Genomic DNA, 27,218 nt, shown 5'->3' with positions numbered 1-27,218 from the left:
CTCAAAGCAAGCTGAAGAGAAAACATGCATTGGAGAATTAAACAAAGAGGAAATATGAGAATATATTATTGGCCAAAACAAAATGGAATCCAAAAGTCTTTTATAAACATATAAATAGTAAAGGGTAGTCAAATGGAGAGTTGGACAAAGGACAAAATAAGTCTTCACTGGAGCTGGAAGATAGGGCTGAGTTGCTAAATGAGTACTTTGCACCTGCCTTCATTACAGAAGAGGACATGGCCAATGTTATGGGTAAACGAGAAGGCTGTAGCAATAATACACAAGATAACAATAGATAAAGAGGAGATATTTAAAGGGCTAGTGGTCCTTAAAGTAGGCACGTTACTCGGTCTGGATGGCATGCATCCTAGGTTCCTGAGGGAAGTAACGATGGAAATTGCAGAGGTCAATTTCAAAGGTCAGTGACCTATACTGTCCTGCCTTCACAAAGATACTGAATTGGCAATATTGCTTTAGACCCTCGGGATGAGCATCTGAAACATTAAATCCCCTACATGTGCTAATAAGGGGCCCAATTATTATCTCAGGACATCTCATGGAAACTGGGCTATCCAGAGCAGACAAAGCATCTACTTTGCTCTGCTCAGGATGTCCAGGCATGAATGGGACTAGACAAGCAGCCATCTCTAGAAAGATGTCTAATGAAGGCATATTTTCTAAGTTTAGATGTCAAGCCAGAATGAGGAATAATGCTCCTTTCTGCTGAACAGTACACCCGAAAGCCATGGCCTACCCAGAGTCCCCTCCTATTGCCCTCCACATTCCCGAATAGGCATGAAAGCCAACAATTCAATCCTGTGAAGGATGAGCTCCATGTGGAGTTTCGAGCCTTTTGGATGGTGTGGGCATTGGGGTCAAATTGTTGCTTTCCATGGCAAAATCTGCAGGCACCAACAGATTTTAACCCTGAATATAACTATAAATGGGAAATAGGAAAAACTATAATAGGAAAATCATGAAAGAAAAAAGTATCTATAGAGTGCTCCTGGGAAACTCCTTTAATATGAATTAGATTTCCACATGGAAAGAATATCTTTTGTTAAATCATCCTCTTGAAGACAAAGTGGCATCATACCTGGTATTCTTCATATGTAGTGATATAATGTGTATAAACATTACATAGGCCTGAAACAACAACATCAACATCCTTCAAAGACCCAGTGGATTCAAGTACCTGCCAGGGAAAAAGCAAGTAATCTATTATTAGTGCTGCTCCAATTAGTGCAATTGGTTTCATAATAATATACAATAATATTAATAATGCTAAATAATTAATTCACTTCATGCTCATTCATTGGTGTCTTAAAAGCTTCTGGGCAACTTCTAATGCTAAACATGATTAAATAATATCTGGCAACGCATAATACAAAGCCCCAGAGATTTACGTTTTGGGAGTTTATTGAGGGCGGTTTGAGTTTTAGTCAGGAAGTTTATTGAAGGAGGGTTGAGTTTTAGTCAGAATTTATTGAAGGAGGGTTGAGTTTTAGTCAGGAAGTTTATTGAGGGAGGGGTGAGTTTTAGTCGGGAAGTTTATTGAGAGAGAGTTGAGTTTTAGTCAGGAAGTTTATTGAAGGAGGGTTGGGTTTTAGTCTGGGAGTTTATTGAAGGAGGGTTGAGTTTTAGTCAGGAAGTTTATTGAGGGAGGGTTGGGTTTTAGTCAGGAAGGTTGTTGAAGGAGTGTTGAGTTTTAGTCAGGAAGTTTATTAAAGGAGGGTTGGATTTTAATCAGAGTTTATTGGAGGAGGGTTGGGTTTTAGTCAGGGAATTTATTGAGGGAGGGTTGGGTTTTAGTCAGGGATTGTATGCTCCCTCCATTCTTCTGGTTCAATGGGCCATATTTTAGAGGCAGAAGCAGAGGTGGCCAGGCAGAGAAGTTGCTGCCAGAGAGCAGTATGCTGGCTAGCCAACAGCTTGCCTCCTCCAGGCCCTTTTCAAGGAGGCCTGGTTGGTGGGACAACAGCTGCAGCCTCCTGGCAGCAGATTGAGGGAGCGAGCAATCAGGATGGGCTTTCAACCAGCCTCCCACCCCTACCCAATCCAGAAACATGGCTGCAGCCACAAACTGCTCTGTGGAGGCTTTCTCCTTGGCAAATGCAGTCTCGCACCTGTGGCTCTGTTAACTTTCAAAGAGTTTGAAAGTGTTGAGTGGGCACCCAGATCTTGAGCGAGGATGATGAGAGCCTGTCCAACATCTTTAATTGGGCAGCAAACCTTCCTTCTGTTCACGAATTAGCCAATTCCTTTCAAAATCATATTGGGTGTGTCACACTGAGAACAGGCAGGGTCGAGATTCAGAAATCAGCCTGTGCACAAAAGAAAAATCCTGCCCAATATTTGCATTGAACAAGAAAAGTCGCTGGGAGCATGGAAGTTCATCGACTGGGGTTCGGGGAGGCGAGCTGGTTGATGTTTGATATTTAGTATATTTGTAAAGGATGCAGCAACAAGGAAAAGTGACTTTGAGACAGGACTGAATCTGTATGAATGGACTGGAATAATCTACAATCTGATCGAATTAGAATCACTTGTTTAGCCAATAAGAACATAAAGATACCCAGGAAACGTTCCTGAGTCTGGAGCTATGCCGCATACAAACTCGGCATTTGTAGAAAAGGAAGGAAGATTTACATTCATATAGTGCCCTTCACAACCCAAAAGGCCCCAAAGTGGTTTACAACCAATTAAATACTTGTAGTTTTTGAAGTGTAGTCACTGTTTTAAGATTGTTTTTGGATTTTATCTCCTCCTGCTGAAGATTCCCTGCACGTGTCACCTATAAATTTAAATGATATTCCATCTAATGTTTACTCTGGGAGAATGGGACAGAACCTGCTGAAAGAGAGAATGGAAAATAAAATACTAAAAAAGATGCTACTTGAAGCTTCATGTTTGTGACTTTTTCAGTGCAGCTATATCTGAGGGCAGTAATGGCAGGTGTTTTAGTACTCTAATGGATGTCTGGGCTCTCAGCCAAGAAGACACAATGAGGCTTGGCTGAGAACCGAGAAATCCATTAGTCTGTTGAAACACCAGAGTCCCAGAGAAAACATTGCTTGAGTGAGAACACTTGTCAACTGTAATAATTCCTAATAACACTTAACTCAGGTGTCAGCTTTAACTCAGCGAGTAGCCCTCTTCCTTCTGTGCTCAAAAGTTCGGGGTTTAAAACTTGTTCCAGCGACCTGAGCGCAAAATCTAGGTTGGCACTCCAGTTCCGCACTGAGGGAGGGGTGCACCTTCATCCTTTGAATGAGGCATTAAAACGAGACCCTGCTGTCTGCCCACTCAAAGTAATGGTTTCCATGGTACTATTTCAAAGAGTGAAGCTGTCCCTGGTGCCACGGCCAATAGTTATTTCTCAACCAAACACCATGAAAAATAGTTATTTGAACATTGCAGTTTGTGGGAGCTTGCTGTGCATAAAGTGGCTACATTCCAACAGTGACTATACTTTAAAAAAACGATGCTCTGGAATTTCTAGAGGTTGTAGAAAACATAGGGGGTGCTTTTCCGACCTCGCCGTACCTGGCACAGAGCACACCGACCCCGGACAATAGTGTGCAGGCCTAAAGATTGGTTCTGCACCCAGCTCAGATGGTTTGCAATTGTCCCAGTCCCTTTCCACTGCCGCAAACCGGATTGCGTCCAGGAAGGGAGCGATGCCAATTAGCATATTTTAAGTAGTATTTAAATATGTTTAGCCCATTTGATGCCAGATTCTCCCACTCCCGGGACATTCTGATCTTTGGGCGTGGCACGAGACCAGTGAGAATCACTACTGGTCTCCATAGTGGAGACCAGGCATAATGGCCATGCCAGGAAGCTCGGAGGACTTTGAAGCCCCTCGGTGGTGGGGGGCATGGCTTGACAGAACCCACCTGGCACTCTGGCAATGCAGAGGTGGAGCATGAAGGGGGAGTGTATAGGGGGACATGAGTGGGGTGGTGCATGTCAGAGGTCATGAAGGGGAGCCAATGGAAGGCCCCAATGCCAGCGATCTTTGTCAGGAAGGATATGGAGAAACATACCACCGATGAGGGGGGATCTCGATGTCCATTGGGAGAGGGAAGGGGACCCCTCAGTGTACTGAGAGATCAGGGCGCCTTCTCAAACTGGTCCCCGAACAGCTTGCAGCCAGGCTCACTGGTGTGTTTAGCCACCCCTCCCTCTCCCACCAACCCCCACCCACCCACCCCATCAAAACTGATGTGCAACTGAAAAAAATGACTGTGTGGGACAATTGCGATCCATGCATCACTCCACTATTCTCACTATTATGACACTTGTTTTGTTGGGGGCAAATCTTGGCCATGATGTTTCTTCTTATCAATTGATTTTTTAACATTTTGAAGGTTTTATTGGAACACTTAAGGGTTTAATAGGACAGTTTATGTTAGCAATGAAAATAAACTGAAGTGGAGGATGTACTGATGCAAAGCGTAGTATTAGAGTTTCAAGGAGCTGGCTCGAGTGACAGCGTGTGAAAGTCTCGTGTAGCATGTTTAAGGTTACAGGCACCATGCAGAGGCACTTACGAGGTGGGGAATGTCACAGATGGCTCCAGGCCATTTTTGTAAAGGTTTTACACGATTGAATAGAGAAGCAGTGCGGGGTCTGGAGACTGACCGCTGTTTCTCAGCAGGATGGGCCTTTTCAATAATAAAGTGTCAGAGACAACATAGAAAATATGAATGCAATAGTATGCAAGGATAGTGTGCAATCCATAAGGAATCGATGTACACCGCGATTTGATTTTGTATACCCAGTGAGTATGAATGCATTGTTTTTTTCCAGCCTCTATACCTCAGTCACATGGCCCTCCCTCCTGTTCAAGTCTCGCCAGAGTGTCAGTGAGCTATTCGACCACAGAGGGCATCACAGCTGTGCCTGATCCCGTTCCCATCCCACGTTCACACTGGCCATTTATTGGCAAGTACCGCTGAATAGCAATTAGGAGGAAACTTGGGTTAATTGTTCCTTTAACCTGCACTCGGTACTTGGTGCATAAAATGCCTTAAATGCTCCCTTGGCTTAGATCAGCTGATAAAGCAGAGGCCATGAATCACACCCAGGACTCTCTGACCTGTCTGGCTTAATGCCGCAATCAATTGTGCCTTTATCCACCGGATCATTGGGGAGCTCATAACTGAGCTATTTTTGATGTACTTCTCAGCTTAAGCACCCTTGAACATGTCTAAAGTACTTGGCGTTACTTGGCATAGATTAATCACTTACATGCTTCACGGCTTCTCGCAGTCTTCTTCCTGACATAGTGCTAGGGAAAAGAAATCAGAGAGAGAAATTTGGAGAACTTTAAAAACACTCCTTTTCACAAGGATGGTTAACCACTACCACCCACCCCACCACCCCTCCCCATCCCACCACACCCCTCCCCCCACCCCCCCCCCCCACCCCATCACACCCCTCCCCCCACCTTCCCTCTCCACCCAATGTACAAACAATCAATCCAAATAATTGATTTCACTTGACTGCTATCTGGCAGCATTAGCATCAGCGAATGATAGGAAAGTGCCACTGAGGGAGTGTTATTAAAATGGACAACATGAAAACAAACACAGGCACTTGCAACAGAGCAGACGCAATCTGCCTGGCAAAGGATTATTCCTTTTCTAAGGTAACCGTAAACAAGAGATTCCACCCCCCCCCCCCCTCAACCCCCTTTATTTCCCCCAAGATGTCAAGGGTATCAGACAGGGTAGATGGAGAGACACTATTTGGGGATTTCAGGACTGGAGGGCATAGTCCAAGTGAAAAAAGGAAACATTTATACTTGCAAGGGGTAGTAGAAATTTGGAACTCTCCCCACAATTTTCTTTTAAATCCCCCAACGGGATGTGGGAGTTGCTGGATAGGCCAGCATTTATTGCCCATCCCTAATTGCCCTTTAAAAGGTGGTAGTTAGCTGCCTTCTTGAACTGCTGCAGCCCATGTGGTTTGGGTACACCCTCAGTGTTGTTCAAGAGGGAGTTCCAGCATTTTGTCCCAGGGATGGCGAAGGAACAGCGATATATTTCCAAGTCAGGGTAGCGAGCGGCTCAGAGGGGAACTTCCAGGTGGTGTTGTTCCCCTGTGCCTGCCACCCTTGGTCCTTCTAGATGATAGGTGTTGTGGGTTTGGAAGGTGCTATCTTAGGTAACTGTTGGTAGATCAAGTGTCAGTTTTAAAATTGGGATTGATTGATTTTTTTGTATTCAGGAATATTGCACAAAGGCAGGCATGTGGAGATAGCTCACAGATCAGCCTGATTTACTGAATAGCAGAAACGGCTCGAGGGGCTAAATGGCATATTCCTGTTCCTATATAGAATCATAGAATCCTACAGTGCAGAAGGAGACCATTTGGCCCATTGAGTCTGCACTGACCACAATCCCACCCAGACCCTATCCCCATAACCCTGTGCATTTACTCTAGCTAGTCCCCTGACACTAAGGGGCAATTTATCATGGCCAATCCACCTAACTCGCACATCTTTGGACTGTGGGAGGGAACCGAAGCACCCGGAGGAAACCCACACAGGCACGGGGAGAACGTGCAAACTCCACACAGACAGTGACCCAAGCCGGGAATCGAACCCAGGTCCCTGGCACTGTGAGGCAGCAGTGCTAAATCAATATACTGTTACATACTAGCACAATATACAATATATACAATATACTGGGTTTCCCCAGAGTCATCAACTAAGAAACAAACAAAAGTGCCACCTTTTTCATAAAAATACATTTTAAAAAGTAACCAGACAGGAAAAGGGAATCTTGTCAAACCCAACGGCTAAATACTACTGGAACTGGATTACGTTAGTGAGTGTAAGTCTTGGACAACAGAGTTTACTAGAATAAGTATGAAAAGGAATCACACAGCAGCTGAAACCATGAGCTTCCTTCCACTGCTGTCTGAAGTGGCCTTATGAAACTTAGCGGCGACTCACGTGAACTCCCCAGGAACAGCTGCAATCGCGAAGGTCCCAAGAGTAAGAATTTGTACGTCCACAATTTCTGGATGCCAAGGCAGAGGTTTCATCATCTGAAAGGTGAGGATGCAGCAGCCAGTTAAATATGACACTGCTGTGAAATAGGTTACATTTGAAGGGAAGGAAGAGTCATGCACTGCACATAAAAATGGAGAGGAATTACTGGCAAGTGGAAATAACTTGGCAAGATGAATTCATAATTGAAGAACAAATTCACTGCATCAAAATTAGGGTATTTTCTCAAGGTCTTTATGAAGTGGGGGCTGGGGTGGAGGTAGTAATAGCAATCTTGTAATCGTGAGATCTAATTACAGAGCATTAAACAAAAGGGAGGTTTATATTCCCGGTCTATTTCTTTAATACAAGGTCATTAAACCAAGACATATTTCTCAACGACCCAGTCTTGTGGAAAATCGGTTCTCAAGGTCAAGGAGGGGACTTGGTGTGAAAGAGGCACCCTCTGGGATTACTGCTTTACGATGCTTCAATGGACTTCAAATCAGAAATTATACGATTACATTTTCATGTAAATTGATGTCTGCAGCGTCGACCTCGGAGCACTCCATCAGAGTTCACCTCTACAACTACCCTGAGCTGGAAATCTGTCAAGGTGGGAATGCCAAAAGTGACGAAGAAGCTCCAACTATCTGCACATCCTCCAGAATGAATGTTTCCAGTATCTGTGATGCAAGATTGCATCTAATAGGCTTGGCCTCCAGAAGCGCAAAGGCAAAGACATGTTAAATTCCCAGTACACATTGGGATTGATCTGCATCTTTTCAAAATTGGTTTCCAGAAGGCTGGTAAAAGGAAGGAAATCCTTGCAAAGCTCGACTTATGTTTAGAAGAATGGATTAGATCTTTTAAATATCCTTCCTGTAACTTCATGACAGCACAGTGGGTTAGCACTGCTGCCTCGCAGTGCCAGGGACCCGGGTTCAATTCTGGCCTCGGGTCACTGTCTGTGCGGAGTCTGCACATTCTCCTCGTGTCTGCGTGGGTTTCCTCTCAGTCCAAAAGGTGTGCTGGTTAGTTGCATTGGCTGTGCTAATTCTCCCTCAGTGTATCCAAACAGCCGGAGTGTGGTAACTAGGGGATTTTCACAGTAACTTCATTGCAGTGTTAATGTAAGCCGACTTGTGACTAATAAATAAACATAGAACTTTGTTTTTCTTTATTCTTTTGGAAGTGGGAGCACATTTTGATTGAAGATACCCCTCTGTTGAATGTGGGTTATTAATTTGGTTAATAATTTGCACTTTATTGTTGCCCAACATAATTTCTTTTAAGGTGTGTCAAACACTGGTGATGCCGTATGCAAACATTGAGCGAGAGAGAAAATCTTTCAATATACAAACTTTCAGGACATTAAATAAGGAAAGATGAAACTTACTTCTCCTGTACTGAAAAGAATCGGTTTGGGGTGGTGGCAATCCTGAGTTTCATTGGAGGGTTTTCCCAGGAGCATGTCACGGATTGAATCCCAGAACGGGTCTCCTTCAACTGTTCCTGTGGACACATCATCACAATGCAAGTCGCAACCAATTCTCTGAGGAAGTCATTGGGTGGAATTTTCGAGCCCCTTCCTGCCCGTTGTGTTATATATGTGACAGACTGCCGAATTTTTCATTTGCTGTTTCCACAGTGAGGGGGGGGGGGGGGGGGGGGGGGGGGGGGGGGTTTAAAGCAGTGTGAAAACTCCTGCCTTTGGTCCCAGACTTACCCTGTGTAAAGTTAAAGGCTCCCACTCCATCGGTTGTTCCAGCAGCAAAGCTGTACCCAAGGGCAGGTTTACACGTCTGACCCTGCAAGGTAAAAGCTCCGTAAATATGCTGCTACGATCCCAATATTCACTGCCTAAACACCGGGCAAACATTTTCAAACAACAAAGTCTCACTTTGGAAATTTCATTCATGTGGTTGATAACATTCTTATTGTATGTTCATTAAAACTGAGTCTCACCACATTTACTTCCATTACCCATGGGGACGGAGTCAGGCAGGTATTAAATCCCAAGGGATAGTGCAAAAAAGTGGTGGACAGCATTAAAACGCAACAGCGAGATTTTCATGATTGCATTGGAATTCATTACCACAAGTGGTAGTTGATGCCAAAACATTGAATGTATTCAAGAGGCGGCTGGATATAGCACTTGGGGCAAATAGGAACAAAGGTTATGGGGAGAAAGCAGGATTAGACTATTGAGTTGGATGATCAGCCATGATTGTGATGAATAGTGGAGCAGGCTCGAAGGGCCAAATGGCCTCCTCCTATCTTCTATGTTTCTATGTTCATTTTCTATCTGTTTTGCCATTAGACATTACAAAAAGACTTGCCAGAAATATTGGTAATCAAGGGTCAGGGGAGGGTGAAGAACTTAAAGCAATTAATACTAATAAAGAAAAAGTACTGGAGAAATCAATGGGACTAAACGTTGACATATCCTCTGGCCCTGATGGCATACATACTAAGGCTTTTAAACATGGTGGCTGAAAAAATAATGGATGCGTTGGTTGTGGTTTTCCAGAATTCTCTAAATTCTGGAGCAGTCACAGTGATTCAACCTTAAAGAGATTGAAGATACTTGTCCTTATACAGGCTCGTTCCCCAAAATTAACTTCCCTCAGCGGAGTAATGCATTCCTATGTCCTACCTGAATCTATCCCTTTCTCAGTTATATCGCCTCTTCTTCTGCTATCCCGTATCAATAGCTGTGCTAAATCCTTTGAACTGGGCAGAAAAAGGTCCATCCAATTTTTAGCTAAAGATCATGAAATTATTGCCTGACAGTCCAAATTCATCAAGGGATGCGTGGAAAATGTCTGCCTTAGTTGCGTTATATAAATATGGTTAAGAGTCATATCTATAAATTTAAAAGGCATCTTGGAAATTAATATTAGAAATCTAATGGACAAACACTGGACAAAGAGATGGGAGTTTTGAATGGAGGTCTGTTAAAATTGGAACAGCAGTGTCAGAAAAACAGAACTTTTCTTTTTCAACCTGGTCAGTTTTGGCAACAAACAGGAATTAAAGAAATGAGAGGGTCAAACCTCTGCTGTCTGTCCCTGCTAGCTCCAGTACACTCGATGCCACGTGAGAGCATATCTCGCACAGTAAGTATCACTGGGCATAATTCAATAGGAGAGATATTTCCCATCATTTGTACCAAAGCAACATCGACCATCAAGAACCACCAAGGAAAGAGAGTACCAGGGAGGAACTCCAAATTTCAAAAGTCAGTTTGTCTAGCCAAAACAAGTTAATAAAATATTGGGGAAGGGTAGGAAGAGGTAAAGAGGTTGGTAAAGGATGTGCATTAAGTTTAACTACCAGCATAGACCAGTATGAATGTCCTGTTTCTGTAATGTGCACTCTCTGTAATTGCATGCACTCTGACACACTATACAGCAGCAAGATACCGCACAGTTTTCCCTCTTCCTGAACCCTCCCCATCTGAAGCGCCCGCTCTCTACTTATAAGCTAACCCTAATTCAGTAGCTCGGTTGGACAATCGGGCCGTGTGGCCACAGGTAACATTCGGAAATCCTGCCTTGTCAAAGATTCCCCACCAACAAGGATCTCTGGAACTTAGACCCTTGAGCTCTTTTTTTTCCCCTTTAACCTTCTTCACTGTAAACTCACCACACAAATGGTCTCCTTCTTCCTCAACCTGTTGCTTCACAGGTTACAACCACTGAGGTTCAATATTCGACCCTCTTAAATGACTTCATTTTTATCACTGGACAAGACAAGCATCAAAATCATACATCAGGGTCAGGCTGAGTGGTGTGAGGTTGCAGTTCAACCAATACATCCCATAAACAGGTTGTGATAAAAAGTATCTTTTGCTATGATGATTTTCAGTGCACAGTGGCGCAATGGTTAGCATTTCTGCCTCACAGCGCCAGGGACCCAGGTTCAATTCCCAGCCTTGGGTAACTGTCTGTGTGGAGTTTGCACATTCTCCCCGTGTCTGTGTGGGTTTCCTCCCACACACCAAAGATGTGCAGCTTAGGCTGATTGGCCATGCTAAATTGCCCCTTAGTGTCAGGGGATCAACAGAGTAAATACGTGGGGTTACCAGGATGGGGCCTGGGTGGGATGGTTGTCGGGATAGGTTCAATGGGTCAAGTGGCTTCCTTCTGCACTGTAGGGATTCTATGATTTCATCCTCTTGATGCCCACTGGGTTTCCCCTGACATTTCTCCCTCCAGGGTCATGTTATAAAGGTTCACTTAACTTAGTGACAACAGATAAGACCCTTCTGTCTAACGAAGTGAAGGTAACCATATATAATACAGCAAATGAAACAAAAAGCCTGGTGCTCACTGTGTGTGTTGAATTGAATTGGACGGTGACATCCGTCATGTTGACCCATTGATGTGCAAAGTTGATAGGACCTCGAATTTCTCTCGTGGCTGTTCTGGACAGCTCCTGAAAATAAAATACACACAAGATCAGGAATTCCAAAACAAGATAGCAGCAATTCTCTATTTTCATTCACAGAGCCTGCAACTTCATGGATTGTATGTATATTTTTATTCATGGATTATTTTTCAAATATACAAGATATTCTTTACATCACTGTTACATTGTATTCTAGAACATACAACTAACATTTCAATTGAGAATACAGAAAACTGCTGGCATTCTCCTAAATGTAAAGGAATCGTGCCACAAACTGCAATACTGTACCTGCTTGCCAACTGAGTCTAGAATCATAGAATCCCTACAGTGCAGAGAGAGGCCATTTGGTCCATTGAGTCTGCACCAACACTTACCCAGGCTTACCACATAACCCCATTTATTTAACCCGCTAATCCCCCTAACCTATATAGCGTGGGACAGTAAGGGGCAATTTAGCATGGCCAATCCACTTAACTGGCCCGTCTTTGGACGATGGGAGGAAACCAGAGCACCCGGAGGAAACCCACGCAGACACGGGGAGAACATGCAAACTCCACACAGTCACCCAAGGCCGGGATCGAACCCAGGTCCCTGGCGCTGTGAGGTAGCAGTGCTAACCGCCGGCAGTGTTTCTTTAGCAACCTATTTCTACTCGAGTGATCATAATCCCAGTTACGTGCCTCCCCCAAGCAGTAGGGTCATTGACCCTTTAAGAATGCCAGACAGAAGAGTGACTTAACACAAAGGAAGTGTGGAGCAGCAGCTCCTATTCCACAACACTGATGTCAGTGGGTTTGACCAAGATTTGTGTATGTGCTTCCCTTTTAGTTTTGCAAAAACTTTCACGAAAGCATCAGAAGAGTGTGCCTCTGATAGAAAATAAGGCAATCTTATTGAGTTCAATAACACAGGTCAGGTATCAGAGCGTCGTGTTGGTTCTTCCAAAATGTTACAGTGCAATTCTTCCGCCTGGTTACTTGCGGGCCATTTATCTTTGACCAACAATATTGTGATATTTGCTTCACGTTACTTTGTGCTGCTGGACTGTAATCTCACTGAGCACCCACCTTTGCTTTGTCGTAGATACGGCGTCCAATGATAGCCGTGCTCTCAAACATGTCCCTCCCAGGACCTGCAGACATGCACATTGAAGGCTGTAAAATGAGAGGTGAAAGCATGCATCAAATCAGCACAAATGATGAATTTACAAAACTGGTCAGTGCACAAGCCTGATCTAGAATGAGGGATAACTGAAGAAAACAGGAACTCTTTGGGTGGGATTTTATGGCCTCGCTCGTCCCTAAGCCGTAAAATCCTGCCCAAAGTCAACGGACCTTCCCGTGCTCCACCCCTCACCCACTTCGATTCCCGTGGCGGGCGGGCCAGTAAAATTCCAGCCTTTGTTCTTGGTTTAAAATCAGATTAACTGAACAGCAGTCACAGGGCTGAGGAGCTAGAGATTTTATTAAAATTATTTGATGGGATGTGGGCGCTTCAGGCTGGGCCAGTATTTATTGCCCATCCCTAATTGTCCCTGAACTGAGTGGCTTCCTGGGCCATAACTCCGCCATACGAACAAAGTTCAGCACAAACTCATGGCTGTTGAATTCCAGACCTTAGTAAGCTCTAACAAAAAATATTTAAATACATACTGAGCATACAAATAAACTCTGATTGTTTAAGTAAGGACCATTTTCTTATTTTTATTTGGCTGGCTGAGTGATGCAACGGGGAGAGAACATGTTATTGAATAGCTGAGGCTGATAACTGTGGATATGACTGCGAGTGAGGCAGTGGGTGGGCCTTGCTGAACGCTTTGTGGTTTACTGGCCGCGATGTGCGGTCCATGGTCTCACTGATCTGCCAATATGTGCGCTCAGAAATGTGCAAATATCCCACTTACCCCTCCTATAGGGCAGGTGCTGTCAGGATTGTCACACATTTCACCTGTGTTCACGCAGTGAGGGCCCCATGTATTCGAAGAGACGTCCCCCAGATTGGAGGAGGCGAACGCAGCAACAAACGGTCCCTGTGTATGTGAACATAAAGTCAGAATAATGATTCACCTGTTGTGCAAATTGACTTGTTCTGTACCGCAAACAGGGGTGGTGGTGTGGGGGGGGGGGGGAGGATTGTGAATAACCAAGGACATAAGTGACATTTAAACAATTGAATTATTCAGAGACTTACGTTAATATCGTGTACATAATTTATATTAGTTCGATTAATATTTTATGCTTTATAGGAAGGAATAATTAAATTTGCAAATCATATTAAGACTGCAGAAACAGAAGCAGAGGGAAGCACAGAATTGGCTTAGACGCTGCTAAAACCTTCATCACATTCCAGTGAAGAAGGGATTGAGGGCTCCTTGAGCCCCAATTATAAACTGTCTCTCCCTCTGGCTCCGCTTAATCCCTCATTGGGATTTTGAGTGAATAGGTCACCTTTTCAGGTTTGCTTTATTATTTGCTCATATTGGGCTATCCGGCACGGTGGCACAGTGGTTAGCACTGCTGCTTCACAGCACCAGGGACCTGGGTTCAATTCCCAGCTTGGGTCACCGTCTGTGTGGAGTCCACACGTTCTCCCCGTGTCTGCGTGGGTTTCCTCCAGATGCTCCGGTTTCCTCCCACAGTCCGAAAGACGTGCTGGTTAGGTGCATTGGCCATGCTAAATTCTCCCTCAGTGTACCCGAACAGGCGCCGGAGTGTGGCGACTAGGGGATTTTCACAATAACTTCATTGCAGTGTTAATGTAAGTCGACTTGTGACACTAATAAATAAACTTCAAAACTATTCCACATAACCACTTGCAGCATCTTGAAGACATCGCCTGCGATTTCCCCTTCCTGGAAAGCGACCTTGTGCCATATCACAATTGTGATATACCCATTGCAACCTTACGCATTGGTGCAAAAATCTCTGAGGTCTCAACTAACAGCTCATCATCTAAATGGTCAAGAGAATAACATCCTCAGCCCTCCGTGCCTGTTCACTGGAACCACAATCTTAAAGAAGAGATTAGGCTCAACTCTCCCTAGTCACAGCAGTTTGTAAGGCAGGACACACAGTGTATGGTAAATTATTATTTTTTGAAATGTATTTAACAAATTCATATCGTGCTGTAAAAACAGACAAGTTCCTGTGTTGGGGAGCAATTTAGAATACACACAGTGTTATAGATTACTACATAGTGATAGCTATGCCTTCAACTCATCACAGCTAAACAGCAATGGCTTGGCTTGTGAGAACTGGTTGCACCTTTCAGATACTAGGGTGTTTTACAACATAATGGAGTCCTTTAATCATTATCTTTTATAGTGTACTCATGAGGGAAACAATTGCTTAAGGTTTATACAGGTGTTATTAATAGTTAGACCATCAAACAAAGGATTCCAGACTGTTAAAGGGGTGATCTTACTGCCAGTCGATCGGCGTGGCAGGAGATATACACAGTGCACTGGGAGATCGGGTGCCTGCGCAATGGCACCCCTAGAGCTCACAGCTGGCTTTCCAGTGAGAAAAGACTCTGCCCACACTCTACTGGCGAGAATCACATTTTTTTAAAAAACTACGTGCCATACGATTGCAACTGGGAGCTCCTTCAAAAAACCGGCACAATTCTCTCCTGTTTTCACACTCATTCAGCACTTAGAATTTCTATTGGTAAGATCGTCCCCTTACTCTTTCTCCTTTCTTTTTCTGAAGATATTGACACACACACAGGGCCCGCTTATGGGGTCGGTGTCAACCCCGAGTCTCTGAGCACTGTATGTTCGGTCTCTATTTTGGAGCAGAGATTGAGAGGATTGTCGGGCGGTTTGGCTACAGGGAGGGAGATGAAAAGCACAGCCGAAGGCTGCAATTCACACCTCCCATTTCTCAAGGCGGCAGCACAGTATTGGGAACCATGGATTGGTGAGGCTGATAACTGTGGATATGACTCGAGTGAGGCACTGGGTAGGTCTCTCCTGCCACTTTGTGGTTTACTGACCGTGGTGTGTGGTCCATGGTCTCTCTGACCTGCCAATATGGGTGCTCAGATAATATCAAACATCCTATGGAACCATGGATGGATTTTTCCCTCCCTAACGCTGAAGCATCAAAGCCAATAGCAGCACAGGTGTCACACAGGCTGAAACAAGATAACGCCCTGCATGCCAGAAATAGAGCCAATAATCTTCCTACTTTATTAGTTCAGCCTCATTTTTGGAAATGCACTTAAGCTGAACCATTACAGAGGCCGGGGTGGGAGTTTAAATGTTTTGTTTGTGTGAAAGACAGACAGAAATGTATTTATATACTGCCTTTCACAAGCATTGGTAAGTCGTTCCCTCTTCTTTTTCTACTTCCATGGAATCTTTTAGATCCACCTGAGAGCAGACCAGGCCAGGAACAAAGAACAAAGAAAATTACAGCACAGGAACAGGCCCTTCAGCCCTCCAAGCCTGCACCGACCATGCTGCCCGACTGAACTAAAACCCCCTACCCTCCCGGGTACCATGACCCTCAATTCCCATCGAAAAATAAATTTTAAAAAATAATAAATAAATAAAGGTTTAGCATCTCATCTGAAAGACAGCACCCCTGACAGTGCAGCACTCCCTCAATACTGCAGAAGAGCATGAGCCTAGGTTTTGCATTCAGGTCCCTGCAGTGGGACTTGAATCTAGAGTTATCTGATTGAGGGCCAAGGACACCATCACTGATCCACCACTAACAGTGGCCAGGATGTTCCACTCCCGTTTGCCTTGGGCGGGTTCAGCGGCGGCTGAGGAAAATATCACGAGAAGTGTAAAGTTGTGTTTTACGCAGCATCAAAGCATGAAGCGATTGTCCCCTCCTCCCGTTCGACATTGGGTTCCTCACTTGAATACAGTAACCTATAATTATCAGGCTCGTATGCGAGAATCATCACCCCGTCCCGTCAAATAATCCATCCATGGCAGGACGGTGTGAAATTCAACAGGCCCCCCGAAGGCGTGCGCCCAGCCTGCAGACCGCCCGGCGGAACTCAGGCGAGTGCAGCGCTCAGTGGGAGAGAGTCATGCTTAGGAACTGCCTGGGTGGTGCTTTGGCACTGTCTGGGCATTATCAGGGCACTGTCCGGACACTGCCTGGGTGATGCCCAGGTAATGCCCAAGGGGTGCCAGGGGGTGCCTGGATAGTGCCGGGTGGGTTCCAGGGTTAACTAGTTTAGTCGCCGTGCACTGTGCAGCCTTTAAAAATGACACCCCAATCCTCGTGTTTCTAAGTTGCTGGGGGGTGGGGGAGGCGGGCAAATTAGAGGCCACCTCACTAGTGATGCATCATGGGACTTGTCTCTTGAAGTTTTTTTGTAAGTCCTGGACGATATGGCGAATAAAGCCGCCATTGCCGTCAGCGGCTTCAAAGCCGTTGTTCCCACCCGACATCAGCTTTTGCCGATAAGTGGGAAAGCACCCTCCACCGCCTCACCCTCTCCCTCCCACCCCCATTCCCCCCAACGGCCCCGCCTCCCTCCCACCCCCGTTCCCCCCAACGCCCCCCCCCCCCCCCCCCCCACCACCACCCCCCACCACCACCACCACCACCCCAGTGTCTCTAAATTTGCCTTAAGGTTCCCAACTTAAAATTTGCCTTCAGAAACACCGCAGAGCATTGACGCACTCCAGTTGTACCGACCTGCCCGGGCAAATCTCCTGCGTTCTTTTCCTGTTCAAACAGGTAAGATGCATATCCCATGTTGTCACTGCTAACCAGGTGATTGGTATTGTTCATGCTGACAGGGTGGACAGCGAACCAGCTACAATAAATCAAAAGGAAGTTAAAGAGTGATTGTTGAAAATGGTTAACAAGTGTAGCTGTTGATAGGGATTCCAAACTGAGTTTGAAAGGTAAAGTTGTATCGTTATGCTTCTGGTCTCTTCCGGATGCTACTTTCTCCCCGAACATATCAATGTACCCATGATGTGGAGATGCCGGCGTTGGACTGGGGTGGGCACAGTAAGAAGTCTCACAACACCAGGTTAAAGTCCAACAGGTTTATTTGGAATCGCGAGCTTTCGGAGCGCTGCTCCTTCATCAGGTGAATGGCTCTTTTGAAGAATCAGTGTAGATGGGCCTTCTGCACTGTAGGGATTCTATGGGAGATGTTGGCCTTGGAGGGAATACTGTGTAGATTGATTAGCAGATACTTGGACACAAAGGGTTAAAACCTGAGGATCTATCACAAAAACTAAGGCTTGTGCTCCCTGAAGTTGAAAAGATTAAGAGATGATTTGATCAAAATTTACTAGAGATTAACAGAATAAAACAGGGTAAGAAGAGAGGAACTCTGTATAAGCCTAGGGCACATAGTCTAAATAATTAGAGGCAGGCATTTCTGGAGTGGAATTAGAAAATAGCTCTCGACACAATGGGTGAAAGAAATTTGGAACTCTTTTCCACAAATAGTTGATTCTGGGTTAATTATTAATGTTAAATCCGAGCTTGATAGATTTCTGGTAACTAATGTTAAGGAGGGATTCAGGACACAAGCAGATACATGGAGTCACAGGTCTGACTGAACAGCAACAGAACATGTTTGAGCGGTTAGATAGATCACTGCTGCTGCCATGAACCTCATGCCCTATAAATCAGAGTGTGTCTATACCTATTCAATATGTTGCTAAATGTAGCCAGCCCCAAGCTCTAACCAAACATTGTCTTTGTTCTCCAGCTTATTGGAATCTATCGCGTCACCATGTGATCCTTCATCTTTAATAGGGAGGAGAATATGTGCTGTAGTTTTTCTATGTTTCTATTAGAAGGTAGGGATATGTTCGACACAACTTGTGGGGCCGAAGGGCCTGTTTTGTGCGGTAGTTTTTCTATGTTTCTATTAGAAGGTAGGGATATGTTCGACACAACTTGTGGGGCCGAAGGGCCTGTTTTGTGCGGTAGTTTTTCTATGTTTCTAATATACACCGTCAATCTATAATTAAACCAATAACTATTTAAATTCAACAAATAAATGATATTTGTAGAAATGACTAACTACCTTATTCTTAGAAATTTAAAATACAGGATACTCACAGTGATCTCACTGTCGTATAGTTTATACATCTCAGAGTGGTGCAGGGATGACATTAGTCTCTATGTGTGCAGTAAGTTTTATTGACCGTGCTTTGAAATGTCTATTCCATGCTTCAGCTCCAGGCTGTGATTTTGCACCCGCATTCACTGCGAGCGTAAACAGCGCATGGGCGCAAAATATTGTAAGGGGCAGAAAATTATAATCTTGTTGGCAGCACTAAGTGCCCACCCCACCTCAACGTTAGGAATTCCCCTCTTGGCATATCACGTTGGCAAGGTTTACAACTGCTTTTTCAAAATGTGAATTAGGCGCACAGGTAAGTATAGCCCCTGGGGGAAAGGGACATCCCCATGGCACTGCCCTGCCACTGCCATGTCATCCTGGCACTGCCCCCTTTCAGTGTTTAAACTGCCCATCCCCGAAATGGAGCTGACAAGGGTGTGAGCCCTCTATGTGGGCTAACTGCCTGTCCTTGACACTGCACCAGCGGAAATTGCTAGAAATGGGAATGAGGGTCAGAACCCTGGAATTGAGTCCCACCAACCACTTTTAAAGGATGCCCAAGTCGTGGTAATTCAGCAAAAAATCCAGCCCAGAGTCTCGGAGAATGTGGCAATTCCTCGATGCTGCACTGGAGTCTCACTCCAGGTTAATCCTATCATGGGAGATTGAACCTCACACAGCCAGAACAGTGCTAGCACCAAGCTAAGCTAAAAGAAACCAAGCTCAGAACATAATTCCATAAACAAACTCTGTCAAGCAGGGCAGCACGGTGGCACAGTGGTTAGCACTGCTGCCTCACAGCACCAGGGACCCGGGTTCGATTCCCAGCTTGGGTCACTGTCTGCGTGGAGTCTGCATGTTCTCCCCGTGTCTGCAGGGTTTTCTCCGGGAGTCATAGAGGTTTACAGCATGGAAACAGGCCCTTCGGCCCAACTTGTCCATGCCGCCCTTTCTTTTTTAAAACCCCTAAGCTAATCCCAATTGCCCGCATTTGGCCCATATCCCTCTAAACCCATCGTACCCATGTAACTATCTAAATGCTTTTTGAGCATTTAGATAGTTACATGGAAACCGGGTGCTCCGGTTTCCTCCCACAGTCCGAAAGATGTGCTGGTTAGGGGCATTGACCGTGCTAAATTCTCCCTCAGTGTACCCGAGCAGGCGCCGGAGTGTGGTGACGAGGGGATTTTCACAGTAACTTCATGGCAGTGTTAATGTAAACCCTGTGACACTAATAAATAAACCTTCAACCAGTTTAAAATCAAGTCTGTGCTGATCCAGAGCATTGAATTTTGAATATTGCAGTCACCATCTGTCTCAAAGTACAACTGAATGTGACGGTAAAGGTGTGGAAATCCTGTACCTGAGAGTTCCAATGCCATGCCCATCCAGATCCACCATTTTGAGCAGAACCAGCTCTTTGTCTGTATTTGATTTGTATCTGTAGAAATGATATCATTTAAATAAGTTATGACAGACTTTATTTTTAAAAATATTTAATTGAATGTATTTAATTTTTAAAAAGATCAATCACTTTATCTGAGTCTTCAATCATCCCACACAGAAAAATGTTGGGCTGGATTTTCATCCTCAAGGTGGGTCGTGGGAGTTGAGGGAGTCGGCTTAGCTCAGTTGGCTGGACGGCTGGTTCGTGATACAGAGCAACGCCAACAGCATGGGTTCAATTCCTGTAGCAGCTAAGGTTCTCAACCTTGCCCCTTGCCTGAGGTGTGGTGATCCTCAGGTTAAATCACCACCAGTCAGCTCTCCCCCTCAAAGGGCAGAGCAGCCTACGGTCATCTGGGACTATGGTGACTTTACTTTTACCTTGCACGGGAGTTGGGAAAATTCCTGGACGAGCCAGCCCACCTCGGGAGAAAATGCCAGGAAAGATGGGACTTCAATTAGAAAGAACCATAGAAACACTACAGTACAGAAAGAGACCATTCGGCCCATCGAGTCTGCACCAACCACAATCCCACCCAGGCCCTACCCCCATATCCCTACAGATTTACCCACTCATCCCTCTAACCTACGCATCTCTGGACACGAGGGCAATTTTTATCATGGCCAATCAACCTAACCCACACATCTTTGGACGGTGGGAGGAAACCGGAGCACCTGGAGGAAACCCACGCAGACACGGGGAGAATGTGCAAACTCCACACAGACAGTGACCCAAGCCGGGAATCGAACCCTGGTCCCTGGAGCTGTGAAGCAGCAGTGCTCACCACTGTGCCACCGTGCCACCCCACAATTGTGGGTGGGGGAGGGGAGGATGGGTGGTAGTGGTGGCCAAGGAGGGGTCAATGTGAGCTGCAGCCAAGAATCCGTCTTCCAGGTACTGGGGCTTTATTAAATGCCCCTACCCCCCTCCCTCCCCAACCCATCTCCATGCTGTGGGGCTTCATCCCTATTACAATGAAAAACGTCATTCTCTCTCGCACTCAATCACACCCCTTCACCCCCCACACATGCCCCATCCATGAAACTGCATGCCTCCCCCCCACTCTCCGACCTGCACCCCACCCCACTCTCCCTACTCCACTCCTGATTGAAACTACTCCCAGTTGTGGAGCATAGAAGCAGCAGCAATGGAAATAGAGTTTCCAAATGATGGTACAGAGCTGTCTAAGATTTTCCAGTAAGAAGTCTCACAACGCCAGGTTAAAGTCCATCCAGCTTTCGGAGTGTTCCTCCTTCTTCAGGTGAGTGAAGAGTCTGAATAAACCTGTTGGACTTTAACCTGGTGTTGTGAAACTTCTTACTGTGCTTACCCCAGTCCAACGCCGGCATCTCCACATTAAGGTTCCCCACACAGGGGGGTTATGGTACCATTTAATTATGAGGGCCCTCGAACTGGTCCGCAGATCAGGTACATTCGAGACCTTGGAGGGGATAATACAATTGGAACTTAGCAAGAAGACACAGACCACGGCCGAAAGCCTCCATCCTCATTCGTGGCTGGGATTCTCTGGTGCCGCTGAAATGGAATGGGGTTTTGTCTGGAACTTTCAAATTCTCCATTCTGACTGGCAACGGGGTGACCACAGACAAGATCGGAGAATCCTGTCCCACATTTAGGAAAAGAAGTTATAATGCAGCAGAGTGGTGAATTACCCTGGTGCTCCCATACACCTTACAATGCAGTGCTAGGGGAAGCAACTCAACATGCTGAAAAACCAAATTATTTCTGAAGTGAATTGATGTTAACTGAACAAGTATGAGGGCCATTCTGTGTCGGCAGCACCCCACAAACAGCAATGAGAAAGGCGGCAGACAGATTTGCATTTGTATTGCGTATTCCATGATCTCAGGGTGTCTCAAAGTGCCTTTAAAGTTTTGCCATTCTTGTACTGTAGGAAAATTCACTCAAGTTTCAGCCTGAGTTTGATGCTCAAGTAAGATTTGAACCCACAACCTCTGAGTCAGAGCTATTGACTGAGCCACAGTTGACACCTAAAGATCCTGTGTAAAGACAAACTTAAATGGCAGTGTAAGTTAGTTAGTTTTCTTTTAAATCATGAATGAGGCAGTGATGATTCTAGGAGTTGCTCAGAACATAGGCAAGGTCGCCATAGTCCCAGATGACCAATTGCTGCTCTCCCCTTTGAGGGGAGAGCTGACTGGGGGTGATTTAACCTGAAGGTCACCACACCTCAGGCGCGGGGCAAGGTTCTGAAGGCAGGGCTTTCATGAATAATCTCAGCCGGTACAGGAATTGAACTCACGTTGTTGGCTTTGCTCTGCATCACTAATCAGCGCCCAGCCAACTGAACTAAACCGACCCTGTGTTCGACTCAGATTTGTCTGACTGTTACTATGTCATCTAATACATACAATGCAACACATCCTGACCTCTAATGCATAAGACTGGAATGTCCGCATTTTCAAATGTAATACTTTCCAAAACAAGTAAATAATTTGGAAATCTTGTTCCAATGAAATGGGTTCAATTTTTGAATAGCAATAAATACAGAAGTTGTTTATATTGTCAGATATTAAATATTAACTCACTAGATGGAGCTATGGCCTGCTGTTCTGAGCAATGTTAGTGACAAGTGACCACAGAGGGAAAATAACTCGAAAAAAGGGAAAATAATTTGGTCCATTACACCATAGGCTTGAAAACCTGTGGGGTATGAATTTCACTCAGGTAGGGACATTATTGCTCATCAAGAAACCAATGAATGTACAAAGACTTCACACACAATATTAGTATCGTTCATATAAATTTATAATGATAAAAAAATCTAAAAGTCATTTTAATGGATTACTAAATAGCTATCTCAAGCATCATTAACGAATTGACCTGGAGTTACAATTACAATGGTTACAGTATTTTCCTTGCTGCCACCACATATATAGGTTTCCCAATTCTTTATCAATTGTGATGTGGAGATGCCGGCATTGGACTGGGGTAAACACAGTAAGAAGTCTCACAACACCAGGTTAAAGTCCAACAAGTTTATTTGGAATCATCTGGTAGCCAAGTTCTGCATGCATGAGAACGGCCTCAACCAGGATCTTGGGTTCATGTCACACTACGTGTAACCCCCACCATTTGGCCTGGGCTTGTAAAATCCTACTAACTGTCCTGGCTTGAGGCAATTCACACCTCTATAACCTGTGATTATCTCCCTCTCCACTCGCACTGTCTGTACCTGCAAAGACTTGTTCACCTGAAAAGACTCACATTCCAACCATTATCTTGCAATTGTGTCTTTGTCTATATATGCCATGTTTGTAAAACCTACCTCTCCACTCACCTGTTGAAGGAGCAGTGCTCCGCAAGCTCATGATTCCAAATAAACCTGTTGGACTTTAACCTGGTGTTGTGAGACTGCTTATTTTATCAATTGTAGCTAAGCCTAGTATTCAGCTGATTGCTGTTTGCATTGGGTACCTGGCTCGTTCCCCTGCAGAGTTCTGCAAGTAAGAATAGGGGCTCCGGTTTATGTTGCAGCCTTCAACGTTTCCCTTATTTATAAATATTCTTCCCGCTTTCATGTTCTTATGTGCAATATCAATGCTCTGAGGAAATAGGAATTGAAAAGATATATTTTAAAACACGCTTTAAGTTTATTTATTAGTGTCGCTAGTAAGCTTACATTAACATTGTAATGAAGTTACTGTGAAAATTCCCTAGTCACCACACTCCAGCGCCTGTACACGGCTGGGTACACAGAGGGAGAATTTAGCATGGCCAATGCACCTAACCAGCACATCTTTCAGACTGTGGGAGGAAACCGGAGCATTTAAAACTAAATTCCTTCCATATACTTGCATCCACCAGGATGACCTTTCTTCAAGATATTTCTTGTTGAGAAAAACATTGCAGACACAGGGAGAGCATGCAGACTCCACACAGAGAGTGACCCAAGCCTGGAATTGAACCCGGGTCCCTGACGCTGTGAGGCAGCAGTGCTAACCACAGTGCTACATTAATGCATTGAAGATCAAAATTGCCCTCAGGTTACACCATTTGATGTATTGGACATATGGAAATGATGTTCAGAGTGTTTAGGAATGGAAGTTTGTTCCTGTGATCCCCATATTTAAAGGGTTCACATTTCAGCGAGGCTTCAAGAGGTGTTTAAAGTCTCCTCAATTGAGAGGGAGTGACAATCAAAGGGAAAGTTGATCCATATTGTTCTCACCCACCTCAGTCCCCACTAGCTGGAAAAACAGAGGTGTGACTGAAGATCAGGAAAAAAAATCAACGTGCGTGCCCTCTCTATTAGAGAATTGTCTCCATCGTAAAAGATACTCCGGAGAAGGCGGCAATTCATATTTGGCAAGATACCATATTTGAAAACTAATTTCCTTCCATATAATTGCATCCATCAGGATGACTTTTCTCCAAGATATTTTTTGTTGAGAAAAACAATGATGATTTTATATCTAAAATAACTTTTGTAATGTACGTACAAATTAGTAGGAACAGGAAATGGCCATTAGACTCAATAAGCCTTTTCCATTTAGCATATAATTTATTGAAAGCTTTCCCATATCTAAGAAGCACAGTTTGGTTCCATCATCATTTTTCTGAGTGATGATAGCAATGGGTAATTAAGGAAAGATTCCATTTAAAATGTTTGAGGCTGCATTCCTTTTCTGGAAGTGTCATCCGAGAAACACAATTTCCTTTAGCTTATTACAAAGTGAAGGTTGTTGTTGCCATCATCTGACCGACAAAGTAGGTGGCATAACATGAGACCACCTTGCCCATGATACGTCTTGCTTCACTCTGCAACACTGCAGTCACAGGGTTAAAAAGCAGCCGCACTCTCAGAAGTGGTTAGCACTGCTGCCTCTCAGCGCCAGGGACCCGGGTTCGATTCCCGGCTTGGGTCACTGTCTGTGTGGAGTTTGCACATTCTCCCCTCGTCTGCGTGGGTTTCCTGCGGGTGCTCCGGTTTCCTCCCACAGTCTGAAAGACGTGCTGTTAAGTGCATTGACCCGAACAGACGTCGGAGTGTGGCGACTTGGGGAATTTCACAGTAACTTCATTGCAGTGTTAATGTAAGCCTACTTGTGACTAATAAATAAACTTTACTTTTTAAAATGGCCCAGCTTGGTTTGATACGATAGGTACAAATATAATTCTTGTGTGTGGTCAAGCATCTTAAGAGGGTATGCCATTCAAGGGAAATGCAGGCATTTTATGCCATGTTTGCCAATGTTTGATTGGCACCTCTCCAAGTTTGAGCCACGCATTTTTAAGTTTCCTATGTTCTGTCAGCTTTGAGAATTATTTCTTATCGGGTATTGCAAACATTGGGTAGTCTACTAAATATCAGAAACATGCCAAAGGGAGATCCCGTTTATTGTCAGTGGCAAACTGCCACAAAGATTGAGAGGAAAAAAGAAAGCAAATTAAAGCACTTTCACTTCTCGGGAGCTTTATACAATCTCGAGATATTCCTAAACACTTTACAACTAATGATGCATATTTGAAGTATAGTCACTCATAAAAGTCTACAAGATTATGAGGGGCATGGACAGATTGGATAGTCAGAGGCTTTTTCCCAGGGTGGAAGAGTCAATTATTAGGGGGCATAGATTTGAGGTGCAAAGGGCAAGGTTTAAAGGAGATGTACGAGGCAAGTTTTTTCACATAGAGGGTGCCTGGAACTCACTGCCAGGGGAGGTAGTGGAAGCAGATACAATAGTGACTTTTATGAGGCATCTTGACAAATACATGAATAGGATGGGAATAGAGGGATACGGTCCCCAGAAGGGTGGGGGGTTTTAGTTCAGACGGCAGCCAGGTCGGTGCAGGCTTGCAGCTGAAGGGCCTGTTCCTGTGCTGTAATTTTCTTTGTTCTTTGTAACGTGGGAAACACAGAAGCCAAATTATACACTGCAAGCTCCTCCCACAAACGGCAATATGGTAATAACTTGTTTTTAATCTGTTTGAGAGATTTTGGTTGAGGGATAAATATTGAATACCAGAGAAGACACCTTTGCTTTTCTTTAAATGCTGTCATGAGATCTTCCACATCCAGAATATCAGGTCATTACTATCTTGCTGTTGGTGGGAGTTTGCTATGTGCTCTAAACTGAAGTTAAGAAAGAAGGATTTCCTGTTGGATCCTTGGTCTCCATACCTTAATACTGGACAGGAAAGGACACACACCCTGGCTGATAGGGAGCAAGCGCTCAACTGAGAAAATATCTCGAGTTAACACTCCAAACCTTATCCATAACTGTTAAACTAAACAATAACAAAATACTGTGGAAATCTGAAATAAAAACAGAAGATGCTGGAAAAACTCAGCTGCCCTGGCAGCATCTGTAGAGAGAGAAAAAAGAGCTAACGTTTTGAGTTCGCATGATTCTTCTTTAGAACTCTTGAGAATGGTGTTGGTGGTGCGGGGAATCAGCAATGGCAATGCCATTGAATGTTAAGGGGTGATGGTTAGATTCTCTCTTCTCGAAGATGATCATGGCCTGGCATTTGTGTGGCAGGAAAGTTACTTGCCAGGCCTGACCATTTTTTTACGTCATGCTGGATTTGAACATGGATTGCTTCAGTATCTGAGGAGTTGTGAATGATGCTGAACATTGTGCAGTCATCAGTGAACATCCCCACTTCTGACCTTATGATGGAGGGAAGGTCATGATTAAGCAGCTGAAGATGGTTGGGTCTAGGATACTACTCTGAGGAACTCCTGCAGTGATGTCCTGAGGCTGAGATGATTGATCTCTAACCATCTTCCTTTGTGCTAGGTATAACACCAACAAGTGGAGAGTTTTTCCCCCCAATTGCCATTGACTCCACTTTTGCTAGGGTTCCTTGATGCTACACTCAGTCAAATGTGCTCTTGATGTCAAGGGCAGTCACTCTCACTTGGCCTGTGGATTTCTGTTCTTTTGTCCATGTTTGAACCTAGGTTGTAATGAGGTCAAGAGTTGAGTGGCCCTGGTGAAATCCAAACTGGACGTCACTGAGCAAGTTATTGCAGAGTAAGTGTCACTGGATAGCAGTGTTAATGACCCCTTCCATCACTTCACTGATGATCAAGAGTAGACTGATGGAGCGGTAAGTGGCTAGGTTGGATTTGGCCTGTTTCTTGTGTACAGGACATACCTGGAGAATTGCCAGGTAGATGCCAGTGCTGTAACTGTACTGGAACAACTTGACTCGGAGCGTGGCAATTTCTGGACTATAGCTGGAATATTGTCAAGGCTCATAGCGATATCCAGTGCCTCCAGCCATTTTGTGATAGTA

General features: G+C 44.7%; 1 protein-coding gene across 1 annotated transcript in view; it reads right to left on the bottom strand.

Annotated features, from left to right (window-relative positions):
• Positions 1–27,218, bottom strand: part of asah2 (N-acylsphingosine amidohydrolase 2) — a 95,912-nt gene that overhangs the window by 48,825 nt on the left and 19,869 nt on the right. The window contains exons 6-16 of the mRNA XM_078222924.1: positions 23,388–23,515; positions 19,845–19,922; positions 17,086–17,206; positions 13,323–13,448; positions 12,487–12,573; positions 11,342–11,446; positions 8,733–8,814; positions 8,403–8,518; positions 6,968–7,062; positions 5,257–5,296; positions 1,097–1,195 (exon numbers count right to left, since the gene is read on the bottom strand). Of these exons, the coding sequence (XP_078079050.1) occupies positions 1,097–1,195; positions 5,257–5,296; positions 6,968–7,062; positions 8,403–8,518; positions 8,733–8,814; positions 11,342–11,446; positions 12,487–12,573; positions 13,323–13,448; positions 17,086–17,206; positions 19,845–19,922; positions 23,388–23,515 (1,077 nt within the window). The remainder of the gene's footprint in view (positions 1–1,096; positions 1,196–5,256; positions 5,297–6,967; positions 7,063–8,402; positions 8,519–8,732; positions 8,815–11,341; positions 11,447–12,486; positions 12,574–13,322; positions 13,449–17,085; positions 17,207–19,844; positions 19,923–23,387; positions 23,516–27,218) is intronic.

Source organism: Mustelus asterias, chromosome 11 (assembly GCF_964213995.1).
Source record: "Mustelus asterias chromosome 11, sMusAst1.hap1.1, whole genome shotgun sequence".
Classification (NCBI taxonomy): Eukaryota; Metazoa; Chordata; class Chondrichthyes; order Carcharhiniformes; family Triakidae; genus Mustelus; species Mustelus asterias.
This window is presented reverse-complemented; position numbering and strand designations above follow the sequence as displayed.